Source organism: Notolepis coatsorum, assembly GCF_963971535.1.
Source record: "Notolepis coatsorum genome assembly, chromosome: 6".
Taxonomy (NCBI): Eukaryota; Metazoa; Chordata; class Actinopteri; order Aulopiformes; family Paralepididae; genus Notolepis; species Notolepis coatsorum.
The window spans coordinates 114,527,477-114,547,497 of NC_140170.1; the positions used below are offsets into that span (position 1 = coordinate 114,527,477).

At 43.9% G+C, this 20,021-nt stretch overlaps 2 protein-coding genes across 3 annotated transcripts in view; one reads left to right on the forward strand and one right to left on the reverse strand.

Annotated features, from left to right (window-relative positions):
- Positions 1-1,334: 1,334 nt before the first annotated feature.
- On the forward strand, positions 1,335-13,233 carry tarbp2 (TAR (HIV) RNA binding protein 2). The gene is made up of 7 exons (XM_084316547.1): positions 1,335-1,528; positions 2,194-2,517; positions 3,652-3,721; positions 5,425-5,542; positions 6,766-6,893; positions 10,170-10,365; positions 11,188-13,233. The coding sequence occupies exons 1-7, from the start codon at positions 1,476-1,478 to the stop codon at positions 11,343-11,345; spliced, it is 1,047 nt and encodes a 348-aa protein (XP_084172673.1). The 5' UTR covers positions 1,335-1,475; the 3' UTR covers positions 11,346-13,233.
- Positions 13,234-13,436: 203 nt separating this feature from the next.
- The window catches only part of tespa1 (thymocyte expressed, positive selection associated 1), a 36,355-nt gene continuing 29,770 nt past the window's right edge, over positions 13,437-20,021 (reverse strand). The window contains exons 8-10 of one of the 2 annotated variants that reach the window (XM_084316835.1): positions 17,636-17,731; positions 17,225-17,433; positions 13,437-16,954 (exon numbers count right to left, since the gene is read on the reverse strand). In XM_084316835.1, coding sequence (XP_084172961.1) covers positions 16,494-16,954; positions 17,225-17,433; positions 17,636-17,731 — 766 coding nt within the window. In that variant the 3' untranslated portion in view covers positions 13,437-16,493. Of the gene's footprint in view, positions 16,955-17,176; positions 17,434-17,635; positions 17,732-20,021 lie in introns of both variants that reach the window. The other variant, XM_084316834.1, reaches the window with a different exon arrangement.

Genomic DNA, 20,021 nt, shown 5'->3' on the forward strand with positions numbered 1-20,021 from the left:
AAGATATTACTCAACCTAAGTGTATTATCTTATTTAACAAAATAAATATTTTAATTCAGAATAAAAAAAGAAGAGTTTGTGTGTGTCCTTTAAATGATTGTCCACCCTGTAATATTGGGGAATCCGCCCCTTTAAGAAAGACCATCCACTCTAGTGACATCACAACGACATCATTTCCTTCTCTTCAGTGGCGGGAAATGCAACAGCTGAGGTGAGTGAGTAGCTGATTTTCCTATTGACAAATTTTCTTTGTATAAGTTTGCTTACTTGCTCTGACCAAGCTTAACATGTCCACCCTGTCAGCATAAAATATGCTGGAAGTCATTCGTACATAGATGCTTTGTGTGTTCTGTTTTATGTGTCCACCCTGTCATGCACTGGTCCACCCTGTCATCTTGATATTTTTTAATAATAATTCAATCATACTGTGAGATATGTTTAAATAATCTAATGTGTTCAATAGCTAAGTGGGGGACAATAATATGCAAATAAAAAACTGCATCCAAATATCACAGTTTTCTCCTAATTATAAAATATATATGTGCGAATTGTATGTATTTCTTTAAAAACAGATGGTTTACATAAAATCTTTTATTTATTTATAATTTAAAGCAAAAATATAAACCTGTTCAGGAAAGGGACATCATACCTTTCAGAAAAAGTCATTTTCATCTTAATATTGCAATGAAAACATATTTAATAGTAATGTATTATGTCCATGACAGGGTGGACATATCTCATGGTTTATTCTCTGAATATATGCCCATAATTATCTGAAAATATGTGTGGGAGCTCAGTTTATATATATTTCTACAACTTGAGTATCTACTATTTATGATAAGACATGAAGGGAATGGGAAATTAAGATAACAATTTCTGAGTATTGTGAGGGTTGATTGATTGATTGATTGAAAAGTTTATTAACAGATTGCAGAATGGGTACAGTACAGTACAGCTCAATACATACAATTGTTAAGAGGATGCAGACCTGAGAAAGACTTTCGTCTTGTTTCCATCAGGGTCCCCCATTTGAAAGGCACCCTATAGCGATATTGACGCTATTACGGTCAAAGATAATCACAGATTGGGCCTTTAATGTGACAAAAATAAGATAACGCCGGCAGCCCGTCCTTGACCCCGCCTCGCCATGTCTTTTCAGCACAACTCTGTCAAGTTTGCCAGGTGGCCATGTGCTCGTGCTCCGCTCCACCCGGCTCCGTGTGGACGGCGCTCTCTGTTCAACAAAACGAGACAACCTAAATACTCTGGCGGGCCAATGGGCGCGACGTGCGTCATCACGTCTCCAAACCACCGCACTTTCGTCGGGACGTTGAGAAGGGGGTCTCTTCTCTCCACATGTCGCTGTATCGCCTGTCTTGTGAAAATAAAAGACCATCTAATGAAAGAAAGTGTCTCTTTTGGTGGGGGGGATCTGCCATCCGAGACCGCTCGTCTCTGTCTGTGTAAAATAGGGAATGAACGACGAGACACCACCGGACAGCTGCAACATAAACTCTGGGTGCTCCAGGTAACGTTGCCATCACTGGCTGAACACGAACGAGAAGCTAGCATGGCACAGCTAGCGAGCTTGTTGTAGGAGATCGAGATGACGGCTAACTGATCATTAGATATAAGCCAACTAGTTAGCTGCACCAGCCAATGAACATCAGTTAAAACGTATACTTTAACGTTTGCTACGTTTTACGCATGCAAAGTAACGTTAATATTAGCAACGTTAGCTTCCATTTTGCTGCTCGATATAGCCACCTGCTAACCCATTTAGTTTACTATACGTTATGGTAAATGTGTTTTTAAATTGTGATTGTCGTCTGTGTGTGTGAGAGGGAGAGGACAAATGCATGACTCGGCTTTCATTTCTGATATATCACATCAGGCACGACGAGGAGAGGGAATTTATATGAATTCCACCAGAAATGAATGGATTTACTTAAACTCTCCCATTGTTTTCCCTCTTCCATTGTATTTGAGCGAACACATGCTGTAATTAGAACCCCACATGATCTGAAGGGGTATACCAAATTATGTTTTGTTCAATTCTGCCCACAGCACCCCAAGGGTGCAACAGTGAATTCAGAAATCCCAGATTCACCTCATGTATTCCTGCTCTCGGATGAACAGATTGACTCCAGCTTCTCTCCTCCCCCTTTTGTGTTGTGTTCCCACTATGACTAGTATTGAGCAAATGCTGGCTGTGAACCCCGGGAAGACGCCCATCAGTCTGCTGCAGGAATATGGAACGCGGATAGGCAAAACCCCAGTGTATGACCTGCTGAAGGCCGAGGGACAGGCCCACCAGCCCAACTTCACGTTCCGCGTCTCCGTGGGAGAGATCAGCTGCACCGGCCAGGGGCCCAGCAAGAAGGCGGCCAAGCACAAAGCAGCCGAGGCTGCTCTGAAGATGCACAAGGGAAGCCTTGGGGACCTCGGGGGTCCTGTTGGAGTTGGCGTTGGGGTTGAGGGGTTGATTGGGGTTGACGTGCCTGTTGACGGAGATAGGTGAGCAGAAAGCTTCCTTTACGGTGGTGCATCTTGAACTGTGTCACTCACAACCCAAAAGGCAGCCCCCCCCCATAGGGTTCCCTCTTGTTAAGAGTAGCAATATGTTGTCAAGAGTCCAAGGGTGACAAACTAAATCATTTGGGTCTTGGGCTGAAGTTTAAGAAGCATAGCTCAGCTCTACATTATCCACTCATTGTGGATATAGTTTTTTTATTGTTATTTTCTCTACAAGTTAATATAGGCACATACACACGCATAATGACTTACTATGACAATTGTAGCTGCAATTCTGAATGGCTCATTTCAAGAGGGGGGTTCTTGTCGCAGCTGAACTGCAGAAAAGGCACAATGCACATATTTTACATTTTCTAAGTGTTGGGACAACCCCTCTTTCTGTAAAAACAATGCAGCACACAGGAAAGACAATTTTCACAATAGGTCTCCTTTTAACGGGTAAATACAGAATTTTGGACCACTAGCCCTATTTCCTAGTTACCAATAATGTTGTTGATCGTTAAGAATCCTTTCTCAGCACAATACATGCTGTTCTTCTTATTCGATACTCAAAGCTCTGGCTAGCTAGCCACACAACCAATCTAAAGTCAAAGGCTCCAGTCTGTACAAGCCCTGAAATAAATGCTGAAACCTACTCCCGAGCCCACACTGCACCCAAAGTAGGTTTCAGGGCTTGTACAGAATGGAGCGTGGCCCCATTGACTTTGCATTTGTTTTGTGGCTAAATAGCTGCTGCTGCGGGCGTCCACTCCGTCCAGTATGAAGAACAGCATGGAGAGAGAAAGGACTCTACAGACCGACAACATCATTGGTGAGTTGGAAATAGAGCTAACCTAAGGGTCCAAAATTCGGAACTTACCCTTTAAGTTACTCGCCATAACTACGGATGGAACTCAAGGATTTGGAGCACTAGTCTGGCAGGTCTAGGCAACTGCCATGACTGTACCATCGTCATCATCCCACATTACAATTCTGCCAAGAGACGGTTTTTCACAAAGTGCGTAGCTTAAAAAAACACCCACCAAGGTTTAGAAATCTTGTTTCTATTTCCCCCCTGCACATAACTCTAGGTCTCTACTTGGTCTGTTGATTTGAATCATCCGATCTTCTCCACAGCCCAAAACCAGAGATGAAGACTTCCAGCACCTCTCAGCAGTCTGAATGCAACCCAGTGGGAGCTCTCCAGGTGCGGTGTAATTCCCACAGGGTCTTATATGATATCTTTATCTTTATCTCTAGCAATATAACACCCAAGAGGACGTTCGTTGTTGTGATTATGGTCACAGCTGTCCTCTGCACTCTGCAGTGCAGAAGTGTCTTGTACCAAGGTGGATACTTGAAAATACCAACAGTGATGAACATCCGCAAGGGTACTGTTGTGGCAGAAACATATAGTTCCTGCCTGAACAAGGTTCAATTAGATTATTAAAGGTAAAAAGTATCAAGGAAGAAGACTGGGTTCCTCAAATGTTGGCGGGGACTCTAGTATTGTTTTGAAATTCTGGGAATTTCTGAGGGACAACTGAGTGCAGATACAGAGAACTGAGCGCAGATACAGAGAACTGAGCACAGATACAGAGAACTGAGCGCAGATACAGAGAACTGAGCGCAGATACAGAGAACTGAGCGAACTGAGCGCAGATACAGATAACTGAGTGCAGATACAGAGAACTGAGCGAACTGAGCACAGATACAGAGAACCGAGCGCAGATACAGAGAACTGAGCGCAGATACAGAGAACTGAGTGCAGATACAGAGAGAACTGAGCACAGATACAGAGAACTGAGCGCAGATACAGAGAACTGAGTGCAGATACAGAGAGAACTGAGCACAGATACAGAGAACTGAGCGCAGATACAGAGAAATGAGCGCAGATACAGAGAACTGAGCGCAGATACAGAGAACTGAGCGCAGATACAGAGAACTGAGCGCAGATACAGAGAACTGAGCGCAGATACAGAGAGAACCGAGTGCAGATACAGAGAACCGAGTGCAGATACAGAGAACTGAGCGCAGATACAGAGAGAACCGAGTGCAGATACAGAGAGAACTGAGTGCAGATACAGAGAGAACTGAGTGCAGATACAGAGAGAACTGAGTGCAGATACAGAGAGAACGGAGCACAGATACAGAGAGAACTAATTGGAGTCTGATTAATTAATTAATTAGAGTTAAGGGCCGGCTCTCATTTAGTTAGTTACTTAGTTAGTCAGTTAGACTTTAAGTAGTTAGAGGAGCAAGTTAGACAAGTCGGTTAAGATTAGGTTAGATTAGATTAAGGTAAGGGTAATGGAAGTAGGAATCAATGTACGTGTCTTGTACTAATGGATTGATAAACAACATCTTGTCACCTGATCTCACCGTGATTGATTAAACCTAACGAGGTCAAGGTAGATTAACGACAAATCCACCACAGTACTATAGCTTTTGTACATGACTGATTTGATAGATTTTCCCTTTTGTTGATTTACAGTATTATACAACTTTTAGCATTGCATATGTACTGCCTGAAAATGTTTCAAGAGCTTAGCAACCATTCATAAAGTGAGCTATGCTTAAGTGTGCTGTTTTGGATTCGTAAAGTATACAGTTGGAACATCTAGACAGACTTACCAACCACACAGCCTATATATACCAGCATTTTGCCAGTGTCTGCTTAAGGTGAGACAGTACCCCCGAAATCGCCGTTTTGCTATTTTTTTTCGACGATATTGCGATTGTAATATTTTGCTTCCTTACCATGTCGTATTTCAAAGTGGCAATAAAATATCAAAAACAGACAATTAGTTGTTTATTTTACTTCATTTTGTCTGATTGTGTCCATAGATCACAATTACAATACTGAACTTTTAGGGCGTGAATGTATGGATGTGTGTGTTGTTCTACCAGGAGCTGGTGGTGCAAAAGGGCTGGCGTCTGCCAGAGTACACTGTCACTCAAGAGTCTGGTCCCGCCCACCGCAAAGAGTTCACCATGACCTGCAGAGTGGAGAGATTTGTGGAAATAGGTAGGTTGTGTTAATAACCATACTAAGGATATTTTAATTGGATTATCTCATTGAGAGCACAGAAAACGGGCCTTCATGGGTCTTTATCCCTAAGATTCCTAGATGTCTGTTTGAAGATGCTGCGTTCAATGTTCTTCTCACTGATGCATCACTGTGGAATTAGTTGTGAATCGCGATGATGCGTCCTCCTAACGCAGAACAAGGGGAATGAACTACCGTATGCTGCTGAGGAGCATGCTGATGCTACAGAGCTTAACACTGATGTTGTCAAATTAATTATGATAAATGACCTATTCAGATAGAATGAGGACTCTCATGGATTGAACTGTTCTTGCACAAAGTGTCGTGCCTGGGCCTAACAAAATTAATAGTTGGTTTCAGGTTGGTTGTCAGTTTGGCCATGGGTAGGTAGGGAATTTATTTAATTTTTTTATTTTATTCTTTCCCACGGCGACTATGGATAGGGAATTTCTTTATTTAATTAAAATGTTCACAACAACATGGATGCATGTACTCTGCCAGCATGTTTAATATCCATAATACAAAATGTTTGACTAAGATTTCTATGAAACTTTATTCTAAAAAGATCTTTTTATTTTTTTTTTTTTTTTTAAACTCATAAAATATATTGGGTCGCACCTAAATCGGCAGGGTCGGTCGGCAACCTGAAACCAACTATTAATTTTGTTAGGCCCTGTGACCCACCAGGGGTGAATTAATGAATGACTGATATTGCCGGTCTATGAGGTGCGGTGATTTACCAGGGACATTCTGGAGGAAAGTCAGGTGACCGGCAAAGGCAACAGAATGTATGCACTGTCTTTGGGTTTTTCCGAACGTGACATCACTCCTTCAGACGAAGTTAGCAGCCAAACCTATGGATTTAACTAGGTGCTCCATGGATCTTTGAACAGTTATACACGTGAGTGAGTTTGCTCATCAGCTCAGCGTCTAAATGAAGTTTGAGGCTAGCCAACTATCAAATGCTAGACGATTGGCAATGTAGGACAATTGGCTGCCTGCACCTGTCTCATGACTTTCATCCAGAATGTCCCTTATGAGGTGATTCACATGTAAAAAAAATCTTCAGGCTCCCTTGCAAAGAAAGTCTGAGTGTGATGAGTGGTTTCTGTGCCTACAGCATTTCACTGGGGTGTTTAACATTCTATAATAAATAGATTTCCTCTAGTAAGGACTAAGAATGTTGGTTTCTCGTTCCTCAGGAAGTGGCACCTCCAAGAAGCTGGCCAAGAGGAACGCTGCAGCCAAGATGCTGTCCCGTATCCATGACGTCCCAGTGGACCTGAGGACCAGCCATGAGCCAGAGGCTGAAGAGGATACCTTCAACATGGTGAGAGACATGTTTATCAATAATGTTCATGTTCAACTTCATGAAGTTGTAGTAGTAATGATAATAATAACAAGCACAAAACTGTCCAGACCCACGGTGCAACAATTATAAGAGCCCCTTAGTACAGGTGGTATCCCCCGTAGTGCAGGTGGTATCCCCCGTAGTACAGGTGGTAACCATCTTAGTACAGGTGGTATCACCCGTAGTGCAGGTGGTATCACCCGTAGTGCAGGTGGTATCCCCCGTAGTGCAGGTGGTATCCCCCGTAGTGCAGGTGGTATCCCCCGTAGTGCAGGTGGTATCCCCCGTAGTGCAGGTGGTATCCCCCGTAGTGCAGGTGGTATCCCCCGTAGTGCAGGTGGTATCCCCCTTAGTGCAGGTGGTATCACCCGTAGTACAGGTGGTAACCATCTTAGTACAGGTGGTATCCCCCTTAGTGCAGGTGGTATCACCCGTAGTGCAGGTGGTATCCCCCGTAGTGCAGGTATCACCCGTAGTACAGGTGGTATCACCCGTAGTACAGGTGGTATCCCCCTTAGTACAGGTGGTATCCCCCTTAGTACAGGTGGTATCCCCCGTAGTGCAGGTGGTATCCCCTTAGTACAGGTGGTATCCCCCGTAGTACAGGTGGTATCCCCCGTAGTGCAGGTGGTATCCCCCGTAGTGCAGGTGGTATCCCCCGTAGTGCAGGTGGTATCCCCCTTAGTACAGGTGGTATCCCCCGTAGTGCAGGTGGTATCCCCCTTAGTACAGGTGGTATCCCCCGTAGTGCAGGTGGTATCCCCTTAGTACAGGTGGTATCCCCCTTAGTGCAGGTGGTATCACCCGTAGTACAGGTGGTAACCATCTTAGTACAGGTGGTATCCCCCTTAGTGCAGGTGGTATCCCCCGTAGTGCAGGTGGTATCCCCTTAGTACAGGTGGTATCCCCCTTAGTGCAGGTGGTATCACCCTTAGTACAGGTGGTATCCCCCTTAGTACAGGTGGTATCCCCCGTAGTGCAGGTGGTATCCCCTGTAGTGCAGGTGGTATCACCCTTAGTGCAGGTGGTATCCCCCTTAGTACAGGTGGTATCCCCCGTAGTGCAGGTGGTATCCCCCGTAGTGCAGGTGGTATCACCCGTAGTGCAGGTGGTATCCCCCTTAGTACAGGTGGTATCCCCCGTAGTACAGGTGGTATCCCCCGTAGTGCAGGTGGTATCACCCTTAGTACAGGTGGTATCCCCCGTAGTGCAGGTGGTATCCCCCGTAGTGCAGGTGGTATCCCCCGTAGTGCAGGTGGTATCCCCCGTAGTGCAGGTGGTATCCCCCTTAGTACAGGTGGTATCCCCCTTAGTACAGGTGGTATCCCCCGTAGTACAGGTGGTATCCCCCGTAGTACAGGTGGTATCCCCTTAGTACAGGTGGTAACCATCTTAGTACAGGTGGTAACCATCTTAGTACAGGTGGTAACCATCTTAGTACAGGTGGTATCCCCTTAGTACAGGTGGTATCACCCTTAGTACAGGTGGTATCCCCTTAGTACAGGTGGTATCCCCTTAGTACAGGTGGTATCACCCTTACAGGTAGGGCTGGGCGATATGGCCTAAATATGATATCACGATATTTTCTGACCTTTCGGCGATACACGATACGCATCACGATGTTTTTCTTTTTTTCCCCAAACAATTCATTATGAGGCTTACCAAGACAGTATTTGAGTTTGCAAGCTAACATTAAAGACAAAATAAAATACCCATGCATTTAGCATTTTTATATTATATATTAGATTTAGATTATTGGATTATTAGATTATATATTGCATATATTTAGCAATGAGATATTATATGATTTAGATATGAAATATGATGAATTGAAAATGGGGGACCCTGATGTAAACAAGACGAAAGTCTTTCTCTGGTCTGCATCCTCCAGTCCACTGTTGACTGTTGTTGTATTGAGCTGTACTGTATTGTACCCATGCTGCAATCTGTTAATAACGTTTTCATTCATTCAGTCGGCAAACAGAATCATTTTGATTGACAGTCGCGTCTGCCAATTACGTCACATCGCTTGCACCCGCCCTGCTGTTCTTAGCACCAATCGGCAAGCGCGTATTCATTTTTTACTTCCGCCATTGGAGAGCTCAATGACAACAACAATGGCAGCGGTAGCTCGCCGCGGCCGACGTTTAGCTTTTAGCTCCGCAGAATGACTAAACGACTGGAGGCATAATGATTTTACTGCAACGGATGTTATAATAAAAGCCTTTCCATACATCTGTCTGATTGAAAACGTTATTAACAGACCGCAGAATGGGCACAACTGAGTCAGCACAGGCTGAGATATGAACGACTAATGCTTGCTATATCTAGGTCGACCTCGGTCGTTGCTATGTAAATACGCTGATGTTATTGAAAGTGTAACTATATAACGTTAATGCCACAAAACGAATGCCTTTGTTATCATAAGTAGTAACTTTTGATGCAGTAGTGTGTGTGTGGGGCAGCGCTGTTCAAAAGTGTCAACGTGTGGACCAGATTGACGCGACACAAGCCTCTTGGGCAAAACATCACGATATCCACGATACGTTTAAAAAGTGTATCGTTAATGAACTGTACCAGATATTTATATAATATCGTCATATCGCCCAGCCCTACTTACAGGGCTGTACGCTAAGCTTTTTCACTAGGGGCACACTTGCCCCTAAATGAGAAATTTAGGGGCAAAAAATATTTTTTAGGGGCAAATCTTTAAATAACAATTTTACCATTATTTATATCGATTGTTTTTGATTTAAAAAAAAAAATAGTTATTTTATATAATTTTTTTTTAATAAAATATATATATTATATAATCATACTTGTAGTTGTATTATCTGCGAGACATCACCACCACGCAACAAGTCAAAATGCTCGCTATATGCAACCAGCTCCACTGTCTGTGTGTACTCGAGTAGCCTCCAGCTATGGCCAGGATTCTCCGGAGCTGCAGCTGGTCCCTATACTGTAGCCTCCAGCTACGGCCAGGATTCTCCGGCGCTGCAGCTGGACCCTATTGACTATATTCAGCGTGCCCTCAGCTCGAATACGCATCGACTCAGTGTTATAAGACATTGTGTGTTGTCAAAAAAATCACATATGCGCAAAAAATATATATAGTATAACATGCATTTAAAGGAGCAGCCGGCTCAAGCGCCTAAAACACAACTTGCTCAATCGTAGCCCAATTTGACAAGACGTTGGTCTGAATGGGTCAAGTAAGTTGAAGATAACCTGAATGTCTTGTCCGGTGTCCAGCACATGGGGAGCAGAGCGGAGGCGGGGAAGTGTAAAGGCTTCGGCTGCACCTGGGACTCCCTGCGCAACTCGGCGGGAGAGAAGATCCTGCAGCTGCGGAGCCACCCTCTGGGCACGCCCTCCGACTCCAGCTTCTGCTCGCAGCTCAGCGACCTGTCTGAGGAGCAGCACTTTGACATCAGCTACCTGGACCTGGGTGGGTTACTGTTAATGTATAGTACACTACTTCAGTACAGTAGTAGGAGATCCTGCACACTGCTCATGCTTTAGCATCTGTCCTTTTTACCAAGTAACTCTTTAAAAAGAACATGCTGACAAGGGAAATGTGCTCACAATGTTCTCCAGACAAGGAGACTGATACCAATTTCCTCTGTGCATTCAGTAGAAAGCTATCCGGCTGCAAGCTAGCCTAGCTTAGCACAAATTAATGGAAGTGGATACAGACCACTAGCCTAGCTTAAAACTCTGGGAGAGGTGTTTTTGGCCAACAGCTAGGCTAGCGGTCTGTATCCATTAATTTGTGCTAAGATAAGGTAGGTTGCAGCTGGATAGCTTTCCACTAAACGCACAGAGAGGAAATTGGTATCTATCTTCTTCTCCGACTGGAGAAGACTGAGCACATTTACCATAATGTTGGCGTGTTCCTTCAAGCAGAACGAAACCTTGGGTTTCTTTGATTGGGGGGGAAAAACATTGTGACAAGTTTGGAGCTAAACAATACTGAAATACTGCTCTAAAATGGATTAAAAGTACAAAAAAAGTACTTAACTGTCACCCTAGTAGATTTAATTTGTAATGCAAATGTACACGGTTCTCTGAGGCAAGTAAGTTTCATGACTGTACGACCTGTGAAACCTATTCAAAGCCTTAGCTTATATTATTTAAATTCTTTCATGTCAATGATTAGTTTGACTTACGGTAATTCCTGAAAAAAAAAAAAGTTTTCAGAGATACACAGGTCAGTTTGTGTCTGACACCTGTCGCTCCCTGTAGTTAACCTTCTGTCCTGTGGTTTCAGAGGAGTGCAGCCGGAGCGGCCTGTGTCAGTGTCTGGTGGAGCTGTCCACGCAGCCCATCACCGTGTGCCATGGCTTCGCCCCGAACACAGACGCCGCCCGCGCCAGCGCAGCCCACAATGCACTGCAGTACCTCAAGATCATGGCCGGAGGGAAGTGAGGCAACCTGTCGTTTTTCCCTGCTCCCAGACTGAAGCGGTTTCGCCACGCCACGACAGATCCCTGCATCCTCAGACAGAAGCACTTCGGTTGGTTGCCAGTAAAATAACCCTTGCTTTTTGCGATTCGTTTGAATTACCCGAATTACCCCACACGAGATGGGGAAATTGAGACTTCTCCCCATCCCCAAAATTTCCCTGAGGTCCGTGAGACCCATCGATTTTCAATTGTTCCCTATGAAGATATGGTTACTCAAACGAAAAGACTTTTCCATCCCTTGACCTCCTTGCACATTTTGTTGTTCCAAAATGAATTAATATTCAGCAATCCACTTTTCCTGTAAAAAACGTTAAACTAAACAAACTTACAGTATGCAAAGCTATGAAATTCAAATAATATGAAATCATAAATAAAGGTACTCACCCTCCTTGGTTGATTTTGAGCTAAACGCCAAAGGTGCAATTACCTTAAATTAAAGGCGACTTTAAAAAAACATATGCATCACTCGGGACTACATCATATGGATGATAGTAGGGTCCCGTTCCTAAAGTTTCAAAAGAAAAATTAGATAAACACCACTTCATATGAAAATAAGGACACTGTACTTTAATAATTTTGCAACACACCAATGTGCAAAAGGAATGAAGGAGTTAATAAACCTCGGTCTGCAGTGTTCGACCCCCTGGTTCCCATTCAGATGGACTGGAACAAATCGCCTGCCATACTGCTGAAACATGCAGCGAGACGAGGACCGCAGAAGACGAGGCAGCCAACTATAAAAAAGAAATACCCCTTTTTATAGTTTGCCCTCTTTTTAGTTGGACTGAAAAACGAATGGCTATGATTTCATAGTTGCCGAACCCTAAAACACATCACATTCTCCACTGTCCTGCTCTTAATGTTTGCCCCAGAATGTGCCATTTTGAACAGCTCAAAGTTGATTTCCCCTGTACACTTCAATTAATGGTTAGAGTTAATTGAAACTCATCAAGTGACCTGTGTTTTAGAAATGCGTGATGGACTCACTAAAGTTTTGAGCTGCCAAGCGATGCCCCTGTTGGAACAGAGCTGCCTAATGAAGTTTGCCTTGTCAAAAGGTACTACTCTGTTATCCCTCCCTTATTCGCTGGATTTTACATGTATTATCATGTGGGAAATGTATAGATTGTAGATGTAGTTTATAGGTTGAATCATGACAATATTTTAAACATGTTGATCCCAAATGTCCTATTTTGTGGCCCATGAAATGAAAGAGTTGACTAGATCACATTTGTAACTTGAGATTATGCCTTGACTTTCAAATAATTTTAGGAATTCACAACCAGTTTCTGCGGACTGGTCTGCAGACAAGTTTATGCAAAGTTGAATGCACGTTAGCAATGATATCGGCCTGCAGTTTTAGTTTCAGGCACACAATAATAATAATAATAATAGACTGCAATCTCTGTTAAAGTCCTGATTCAGGATTTTATAAAAAAAATATTTCATATCAACGATGGGTATATGCATATTAGTCTCGAAGGTTATATGAATTATTAAATGGAAAATAATCTTTAACTTGTAACCCATTTACAGCTTCAAGATACATTTTGAATTGTTGCATAACAGTCCCTCTAAAGCTAAATACATTTTGAGAGTAAAAACGAAGACCTACCGTACTTTTCGGACTATAAGCTGCGGCTTTTCCCCACATTTTTCGACCCTGTGGCTTATATAACGGTGCGGCTTATATGTGGACAAAACCTGAAAATCGAAATATTGCTTTTTTTACTGCATTGAAATGTTATTTATCTGTTCCCTTATTTACTTAATACAACTTGTAAATGAGTTAATATTTGTCCGACAGTATTGTGTCCCAATGGGAGTCATTCTCTGTAGAGGTGGGAACTTAAAGCTCAATATAAGAACGGCCATGCACCACCACCCACAGAATCGAGAGAGCAATCAATCTGTCAATCCTTTCCGTGTCCGGGCCGGGTGAGGTTTCCCGTGTTGAGTCAAATTAAGCCGCAGGCTCCACTCCTTACATATGGTAATTAAACATTAAAATACATGCGGCTTACAGTCCAGTGCGGCTTATATATGTACACATCATTCAATTTAGCTCCTGCGGCTTATAGTCGGGTGCGGCTTATAGTGCGAAAAGTACGGTAGTCAGTAGCTAGTGGGGCATAGATGGCTCTATGCACTGATTCTGAACTGGGACTTGCTGAAATATGATCAATACTACTGTCATAATTAGACCATGAGAGACACCCAACAACTTTTTTTTTTTAAATCTTTTCCCCCCGTTTTTTTCTCCCATCCCAATGTTAGTCGTTATGCCAATTCCCAATCCCCTTCCTGGTCGCTGCGCACCTACCCCCTACGGTCCGTCTGGGAGAGTGGAGGCTATCGCATGCTTCCTCCGACACATGTGTAGCAAATCAACCGCTTCTTTTCACCTGGCAGCGCGGACTCACTGAGAGGGTGTAACGTGTGGAAGGATCACACTACCCCCCCCTTAGATCCTTTCCTCGCTGAGCAGGCGCCCCGACCGAACTGTAGGAGTCGCTGTTTACAATGACCAGGACCCACCCACCAGCTTTCCCACCCCTAACACTGCCAATTTGTGTTAGTATGAACGACCAGCCAAGCTGGTAGCAACGCCGAGAGCTGGGCTCGAACCCAGCGTCTCCTGCGTTGGTGGCGAGCGCCTTGCCCACCTCCTTTTTCTTTTTAATATATACACTTCAGCAGATTGGACAGAACTTTCCGGACAGAAAAGGAATAACCACTTGCCGTGTCATTTTAACCCATCATGTCCATGTTGTCATGTGGAGCAGCAATCCTGATCAGCTAGGTTGAAATTGAGCAATTTTTTATCAACTGAATGTTTTTTTCTTTAATCTACAGTGCATTTTTCACAATACTTTTGATCAAATCAAGGTTAATGTCAGGGCAGGTTCTATCTATGTGATCTTAGTGATTTCTGTTAATGAAGTTGGGGAAAATATTTGCAAAGTTAATAATGAGGGTGACTTTCCAGGTTACCTTTTGCAAGGTCATTATTGTCTCAACAGGTTTTCCGTGTTTGTGCTCAAGTTACCATAGAGAACTACAGCAGCCACAGGTGTTCAGAGCACTTCTGCACATGTGTCGTCTTGAGCTCAGTAGGGCTCAATCCCAGTGGTGGAAAATAATTGATATACATTTTGTTCAGCGACTTTGCACTCAGAGATGATCATGATGCCATTACCCTTTTTATTTTTTTTGCACTGTGCTGGTTGACCAAGTTTCTCAAAATCTACCTCTGTTGGTTCTTATGTAACCAGGGCCCCGTCTTCTGTTTCTCACAAACACAAGACAACATTAATTTCTATATATAGAAATAATGACTGGCTTGTTGGTGCCGTCTCCATTATTTTCTGGCCATTACTATGTGGCACTGCTGGTAATGAATGGTGCTGATAAGTTGGAATGTGAATTGAGGGACACTGACTTGTGTTTGTTGTGAAAAGTCACCCAAATAATAAATGACTGAAATGTGGCTTACAGAGCCCCTGTGAATAACTGCCCATTCAAATAAAATTATTTTTGAGACATTTCAGTGCAAAACAATTTTTATTGAATTTAACTGTTTGCGTTTCTACATGTTTTAATTGCTCGCTTTTAAAGTGACTATTGAAATAAATAATGTTCCCATTCATTACAATTTCCTCAAGGCACAGCCTTGGAACTGCCATATTCATCGATTCACAATGTTAACACAACAAATAAATTACACTTCACAATCAAGTATTCTTGTTCATGCTGCACATATCCGCATTTGAGAGTTTCTCTCATACAAAAAAGCCCCCCTTCTCTCCAATGTAAGGCTTCCCTACAAAAGGCTTTCAGGTCAGGTTACATCTAGGCCTGGATCTAGGATTTATAATGTCTCAAACCTCCCCCTAATCCAAAACGTCATGAAACGGTCTCCCTTCAGGGCAGAATGTCTCAACTAAAAGGATAGTTTAATGTGACTTTGACACGTGGAGTTGTGCCTCTGTTGTCTGCTCCTCTCCGAGGTGGACTTCTTCCTTTACATAGCTGTCTGACTGCATGTGTGTATAAACTCTGGGGTTTATACACACACACACGTGTACATACTGTAAGTGCACAAACACAGCCATTCTAGGCCCCACCTACTGTACTAGCAGCACACCTGCATAGTAACCCGTATACAGAGCCTCTTCGCTCTAGAAACCTTCCCCCATACGTGGGTTGCTTTTTCACATACCCAAAACTGTATTTCTCATACATGACATTACCAACCACCACCAGATTTAAAGGTAAAAGATGCAGGATTAATTAAAGGAGCGGCTGGGTAGCGCAGTGGACTAAGCACTCGCCTACCACCGCAGAGACTCTGGGATCGAATCCAGCAGTCAGCGGTACCTCCGGCTTGGTCAGTCGTCCCTACTAACACAATTGGCAGTGTTAGCGGGTGGGAAGCCGGTGGGGTATGTGTCCTGGTCATTGTAAACTGCGACTCCTACTGGTCGGTCGGTGCGCCTGTTCAACAGGGAGGGGATCTGGGGGAAATGGCGTGAACCTCTGCACAAGTTACGTTCCCCCAGTGAAACTCCTCGCTGTCAGGTGAAAAGACGCGGCTTGTGGTAGTTCTACATCCTCCCCAGGCCGACAGTGGGGCAATGCGCGCAACGACCAGGAAGGGAATTTGCATAACGACTAAATTGGGATGGGTGAAAAATACAGAAAGCCCAAAAATAAATAGAAACTAAATTAAAAGATGCAGGATTAGCAAGTCTTGAAAACATCTGTTTCTTACAATGACTGACTTGAGAATCGGTCTTGACTAATTGTTGAGAGTGGTGACCAAGACTCCTCGACACCGCAGCTTGAGACTTGACTGTGTGCTTGGCCTTCTTTGACTGAACAACCAACTGTGTTTGAGACTGTTAACTTGTGTTCTTGCATAAAAGAAAATGCAATTCAGCCTACCACTTGTGAGTAGATGCAAATAGTAGATGTCAAATCACACTGCAGTCATGAGTTTACCTTTATACTGATTATTTGTTGTTTGTCTTGTGGTTTCTGATTGGCCTACGTCTTCCTCTCCTACACTATGAATATTTGGAAAAATATAACTTATAAATATTGCTACTTATTGCATACCCGTCTGCTGCCTTTGCTCCTCTAGCCCATTTTCATAGACCGTACAACTGTCACTGGTTGGACTAACATCCACAGTTGAATTAGTCCCATTATCTTCCTTCAATTCCAGTTTTCTGGAGGCTGCTGACTTGGCGTTCTCCAGTATAAAACTCACAGCGTCAGGAAGGCTGGACCTCTTCCTGGGCGAGGGCTGTGGAGAGGTGGAGTCCGACCCCCGGGGAGAGCCTGTGTACAGGCACATCTTGGAGACCGTGTCCTTCAGCCGTTCCACTGGGGACCGCGGCTCGCTGTGGACGCTGCTCATAAACCGCTTCATCTTGTCCGTGGGAGACCGGGAGAAGTTGAACTCTGGAGGGGGAAGTTTCTGGAGAGGCGTCCGGGACACGTGGGAGTAGAGGGAGTAGAAAGCGTTGGCCATGGCAGTCAGCACCTCTACCTGTCTGAAGCGACCTGCGGGAAGAGGGATATAAAGCAGAATCGATGAAATAGTTATACTTACCATGTGACACATGAGAGAAGAGTGAGTCATCAAGCAATCAGGCGTCAATCTCTGAACGATATCACACTAGACTCAGCCCCCGCTGAGACTAGGAGACGTGGCTGCTAATCTCTCACACAGACACAGAGTAACTTAAAAACCTTAAACAATCTTTTTAAAACATGCAGATCCACCTGTGGTCATAGCGGTATTTCTCGAGATTCTATGTTGGCGAGTCTTACTGGCAAGAGAGAGCCTGGGGTCCTCCTCTCGTATGCGTTGGAGCTGTGACTCCAGGAACATGCGGAAGTTGATGCCCTGAAGCTCGGAGGGGAATGTGAAGAAGCGGGCGGGGATGCGGGTGGTGACCTGCGGCTCGTCACAACCGAAACCCAGCTGGTACAGCGTCTCCTCTGGGTCCTCTGAACACAGGTGCAGGACCTCAGACACACTAGAGAGAGTGAGAGAGTTGGGGGGTATTAGTTCTAAGTAAGTAGTACGTTTCTAAGAGATTGTGTATTCAGACATGTGCATTGTATTGCTTATTACAGGCATTTTTCTAAGGTTTTGTGCTGAAACTCATAAGCATTTCACATTTATTACAGGCACATTATAATACAACGTTGTGACATTTAAATGTGTCAAAGCTTCACCTTGATGCAGTTTTACTGGTAGAGGAGGAGAGGCAGCTTGAGGCCATGCTGTGACCCAGGTTCAGTTGCGGCAGACTCAACTTCTGACGAGGGGTGCTGGGAAACAAACACAAGATAACCCAAGGAAACACTGTAAATCAAAGATCCAAGTCAGCTGGCACGTAAAGCCTTCCAGTACTTGGTAAGGACTTCCCGTATCACAATACTTAGTTACAGTAAGTCCAGGGTGTGTTATAAGAGTGGTGTATGAGAGCAGTAGTTGAGAGACAATGAGAGGACCTCAGAGGCGGCACACCTTTGTGAGAAACAGCTGTGACCGAGCAAACGCACGCTTTAGATTATTCAAGGTAGGAGTTGAAGTTAAAATGCATTTTAACTCACTGACTCACAAGTGCCTTGTCAACTTAATCATTATCTGGCAGGGTAGACACAGTAACTCAGGTTTCATTACAGAAAAGTAATATACAAGAATCACCAACGGACGATTATCCCCACTATCACAACAACAATTTAATCCATCATTTTGTTAGAATCCTAATTTACTATTCATAATATTCGATCACCACACAACCCTTGACAAACGGTATTTTATCAAAGGTGTAAGTAATCAACTGGCATGTGCTTGTAATTGATTGACACCCACCACAGCCAATGAGCAATGTCTATATGGCAATGCACTATATTAAAAGGGATAGTTCCAATTTTGACATTAAATTGTATGAAATATTTGCCAGTAGTGGATGCAAAGCTATTAGCTTAATTACTGAGTCCTGTGGTCGGAGTTCTGGTCTGGTTCAGAGCTTTAGACAGGCAGCAAACGGCAGAAACAGGGTCACAAAACCTGTTTAATTCACACCACGACATGCAGGCAAAGGATTATCCCAACTCCAAAACAAAACAGTCTGTCCTCCAGCATTTTAAAACAGCTGACAGGCCGCGTTACCTGTGAAACAGCTCCAGCATGTAGTAATACAGTACACTGGCTTTTTCCAAGAAACAAAATGGTGCCACTGCCAAGTGATCGCAGAATCCGAAGTGCTAGAGGACAATGATTTTGTGTTAGAAATAGGTAACCCTTTTGCCTGCATTTTGTAGTTGTTAGATTAAAACATTTGTTTCAAGACCCCGTTTGCTTTCCGGTTAGCTCGGAACCCGACCAGAACTTTGACCACGGGGCTCAGTAAGTAAGCTTGTAACAGCAAATATTCATGTACCAATGTCCTGTTTTACCTTGCACATTACTTCACAGGTAGGGTATGGGAGTGATCCTACGCAGTAGACACAGCAACAAACACAGATGGATGTCTAGTCGTGATTCCAGGTTTAGGTGTATTTATTGCTTGAAGTTGCAGTTGTACATTCCATTAATGCCAGTGTGGGTTCTGTAGGGATTATCTGTTATTCTGTATTTATTTGATATCTCTGTCTGCTTCAGGCTGCTGGTAAGAACGGTGTGCTCCTCACTACCTGTGTCCTCACTAATCACTGCACCTGTGACCCTCTAAATACATAACCAGTGCTGTCTAATCTAAAGCCCGCCACCAGGTGTCCAATAATAATATTACAAATAATAAATAATATGCCAACATCATAATGGCTCCTACAAAGCTAATAGGTTAGCTTTGCATCCACTACACCAGTGGTTCCCAAAGTGGGGGTCGCGACCCCTAGAGGGGTCGCAAGCAGCCGCAGGGGGGGTTGCGAGATAATTTCCAGAATATTGATTTCATAAAAGGATAATAAATTATAAAAAAAATTGTCAGGCCACTGAATTTAGAAGCAGGCAAGGCCAGTGTTTCTAGTTGCGGTGGCGCGATAGTTAGATAACCTAGGTGGGGAACAACCAGGAGATCACTGCAACAGAGGGTAACGCAGTCTAAACTCACACAAGTTGGAGAACGTTAGGTTATGAATATAACCAAGTTCTGTTAACACTAGTGGACGCTCTGCGTCTGTTGCATATATCTCGCTTCAGCATATATACACTGAATAATTTCACAAATGTACCTTTAAATGCCAGCATTCATCTGGCCACACCCCCATCCGCTTACCTATATAAGCAGGGATGGTGCCACACACTCATCTCCTTCCCAACAAATTTCACCACAATGAAAAATCAAGGACCGCAGCGGCGTCTAGACGCAGAGCGTCCACTAGTGTTAACAGAACTTGGTTATATTCATAACCTAACGTTCTGTATCACACTAGCTCCCGCTCTGCGTCTGTTGCATAATAGGAGCTGAGCGGGAGCTAGAAGCTCGACAAATACACCCCGCTGAGGCCCCCCACAGCCATCAGATCAGGGAGGGCCGAGCCCCCCCGACCCACCCTAATGGAGGGCACCCCCCCTATTGGTGGCTTCACGGGAGGGCGACGGACCCGACCG

What these genes read in the sequence shown, in the direction of transcription:
- tarbp2 (XM_084316547.1), top strand. Translation starts at nt 1,476, where the DNA reads ATGAACGACGAGACACCACCGGACAGCTGCAACATAAACTCTGGGTGC. An exon ending in ATAAACTCTGGGTGCTCCAG is followed by an intron (nt 1,529 to 2,193) that starts GTAACGTTGCCA and finishes CACTATGACTAG; the next exon opens with TATTGAGCAAATGCTGGCTG. An exon ending in GTGCCTGTTGACGGAGATAG is followed by an intron (nt 2,518 to 3,651) that starts GTGAGCAGAAAG and finishes TCTTCTCCACAG; the next exon opens with CCCAAAACCAGAGATGAAGA.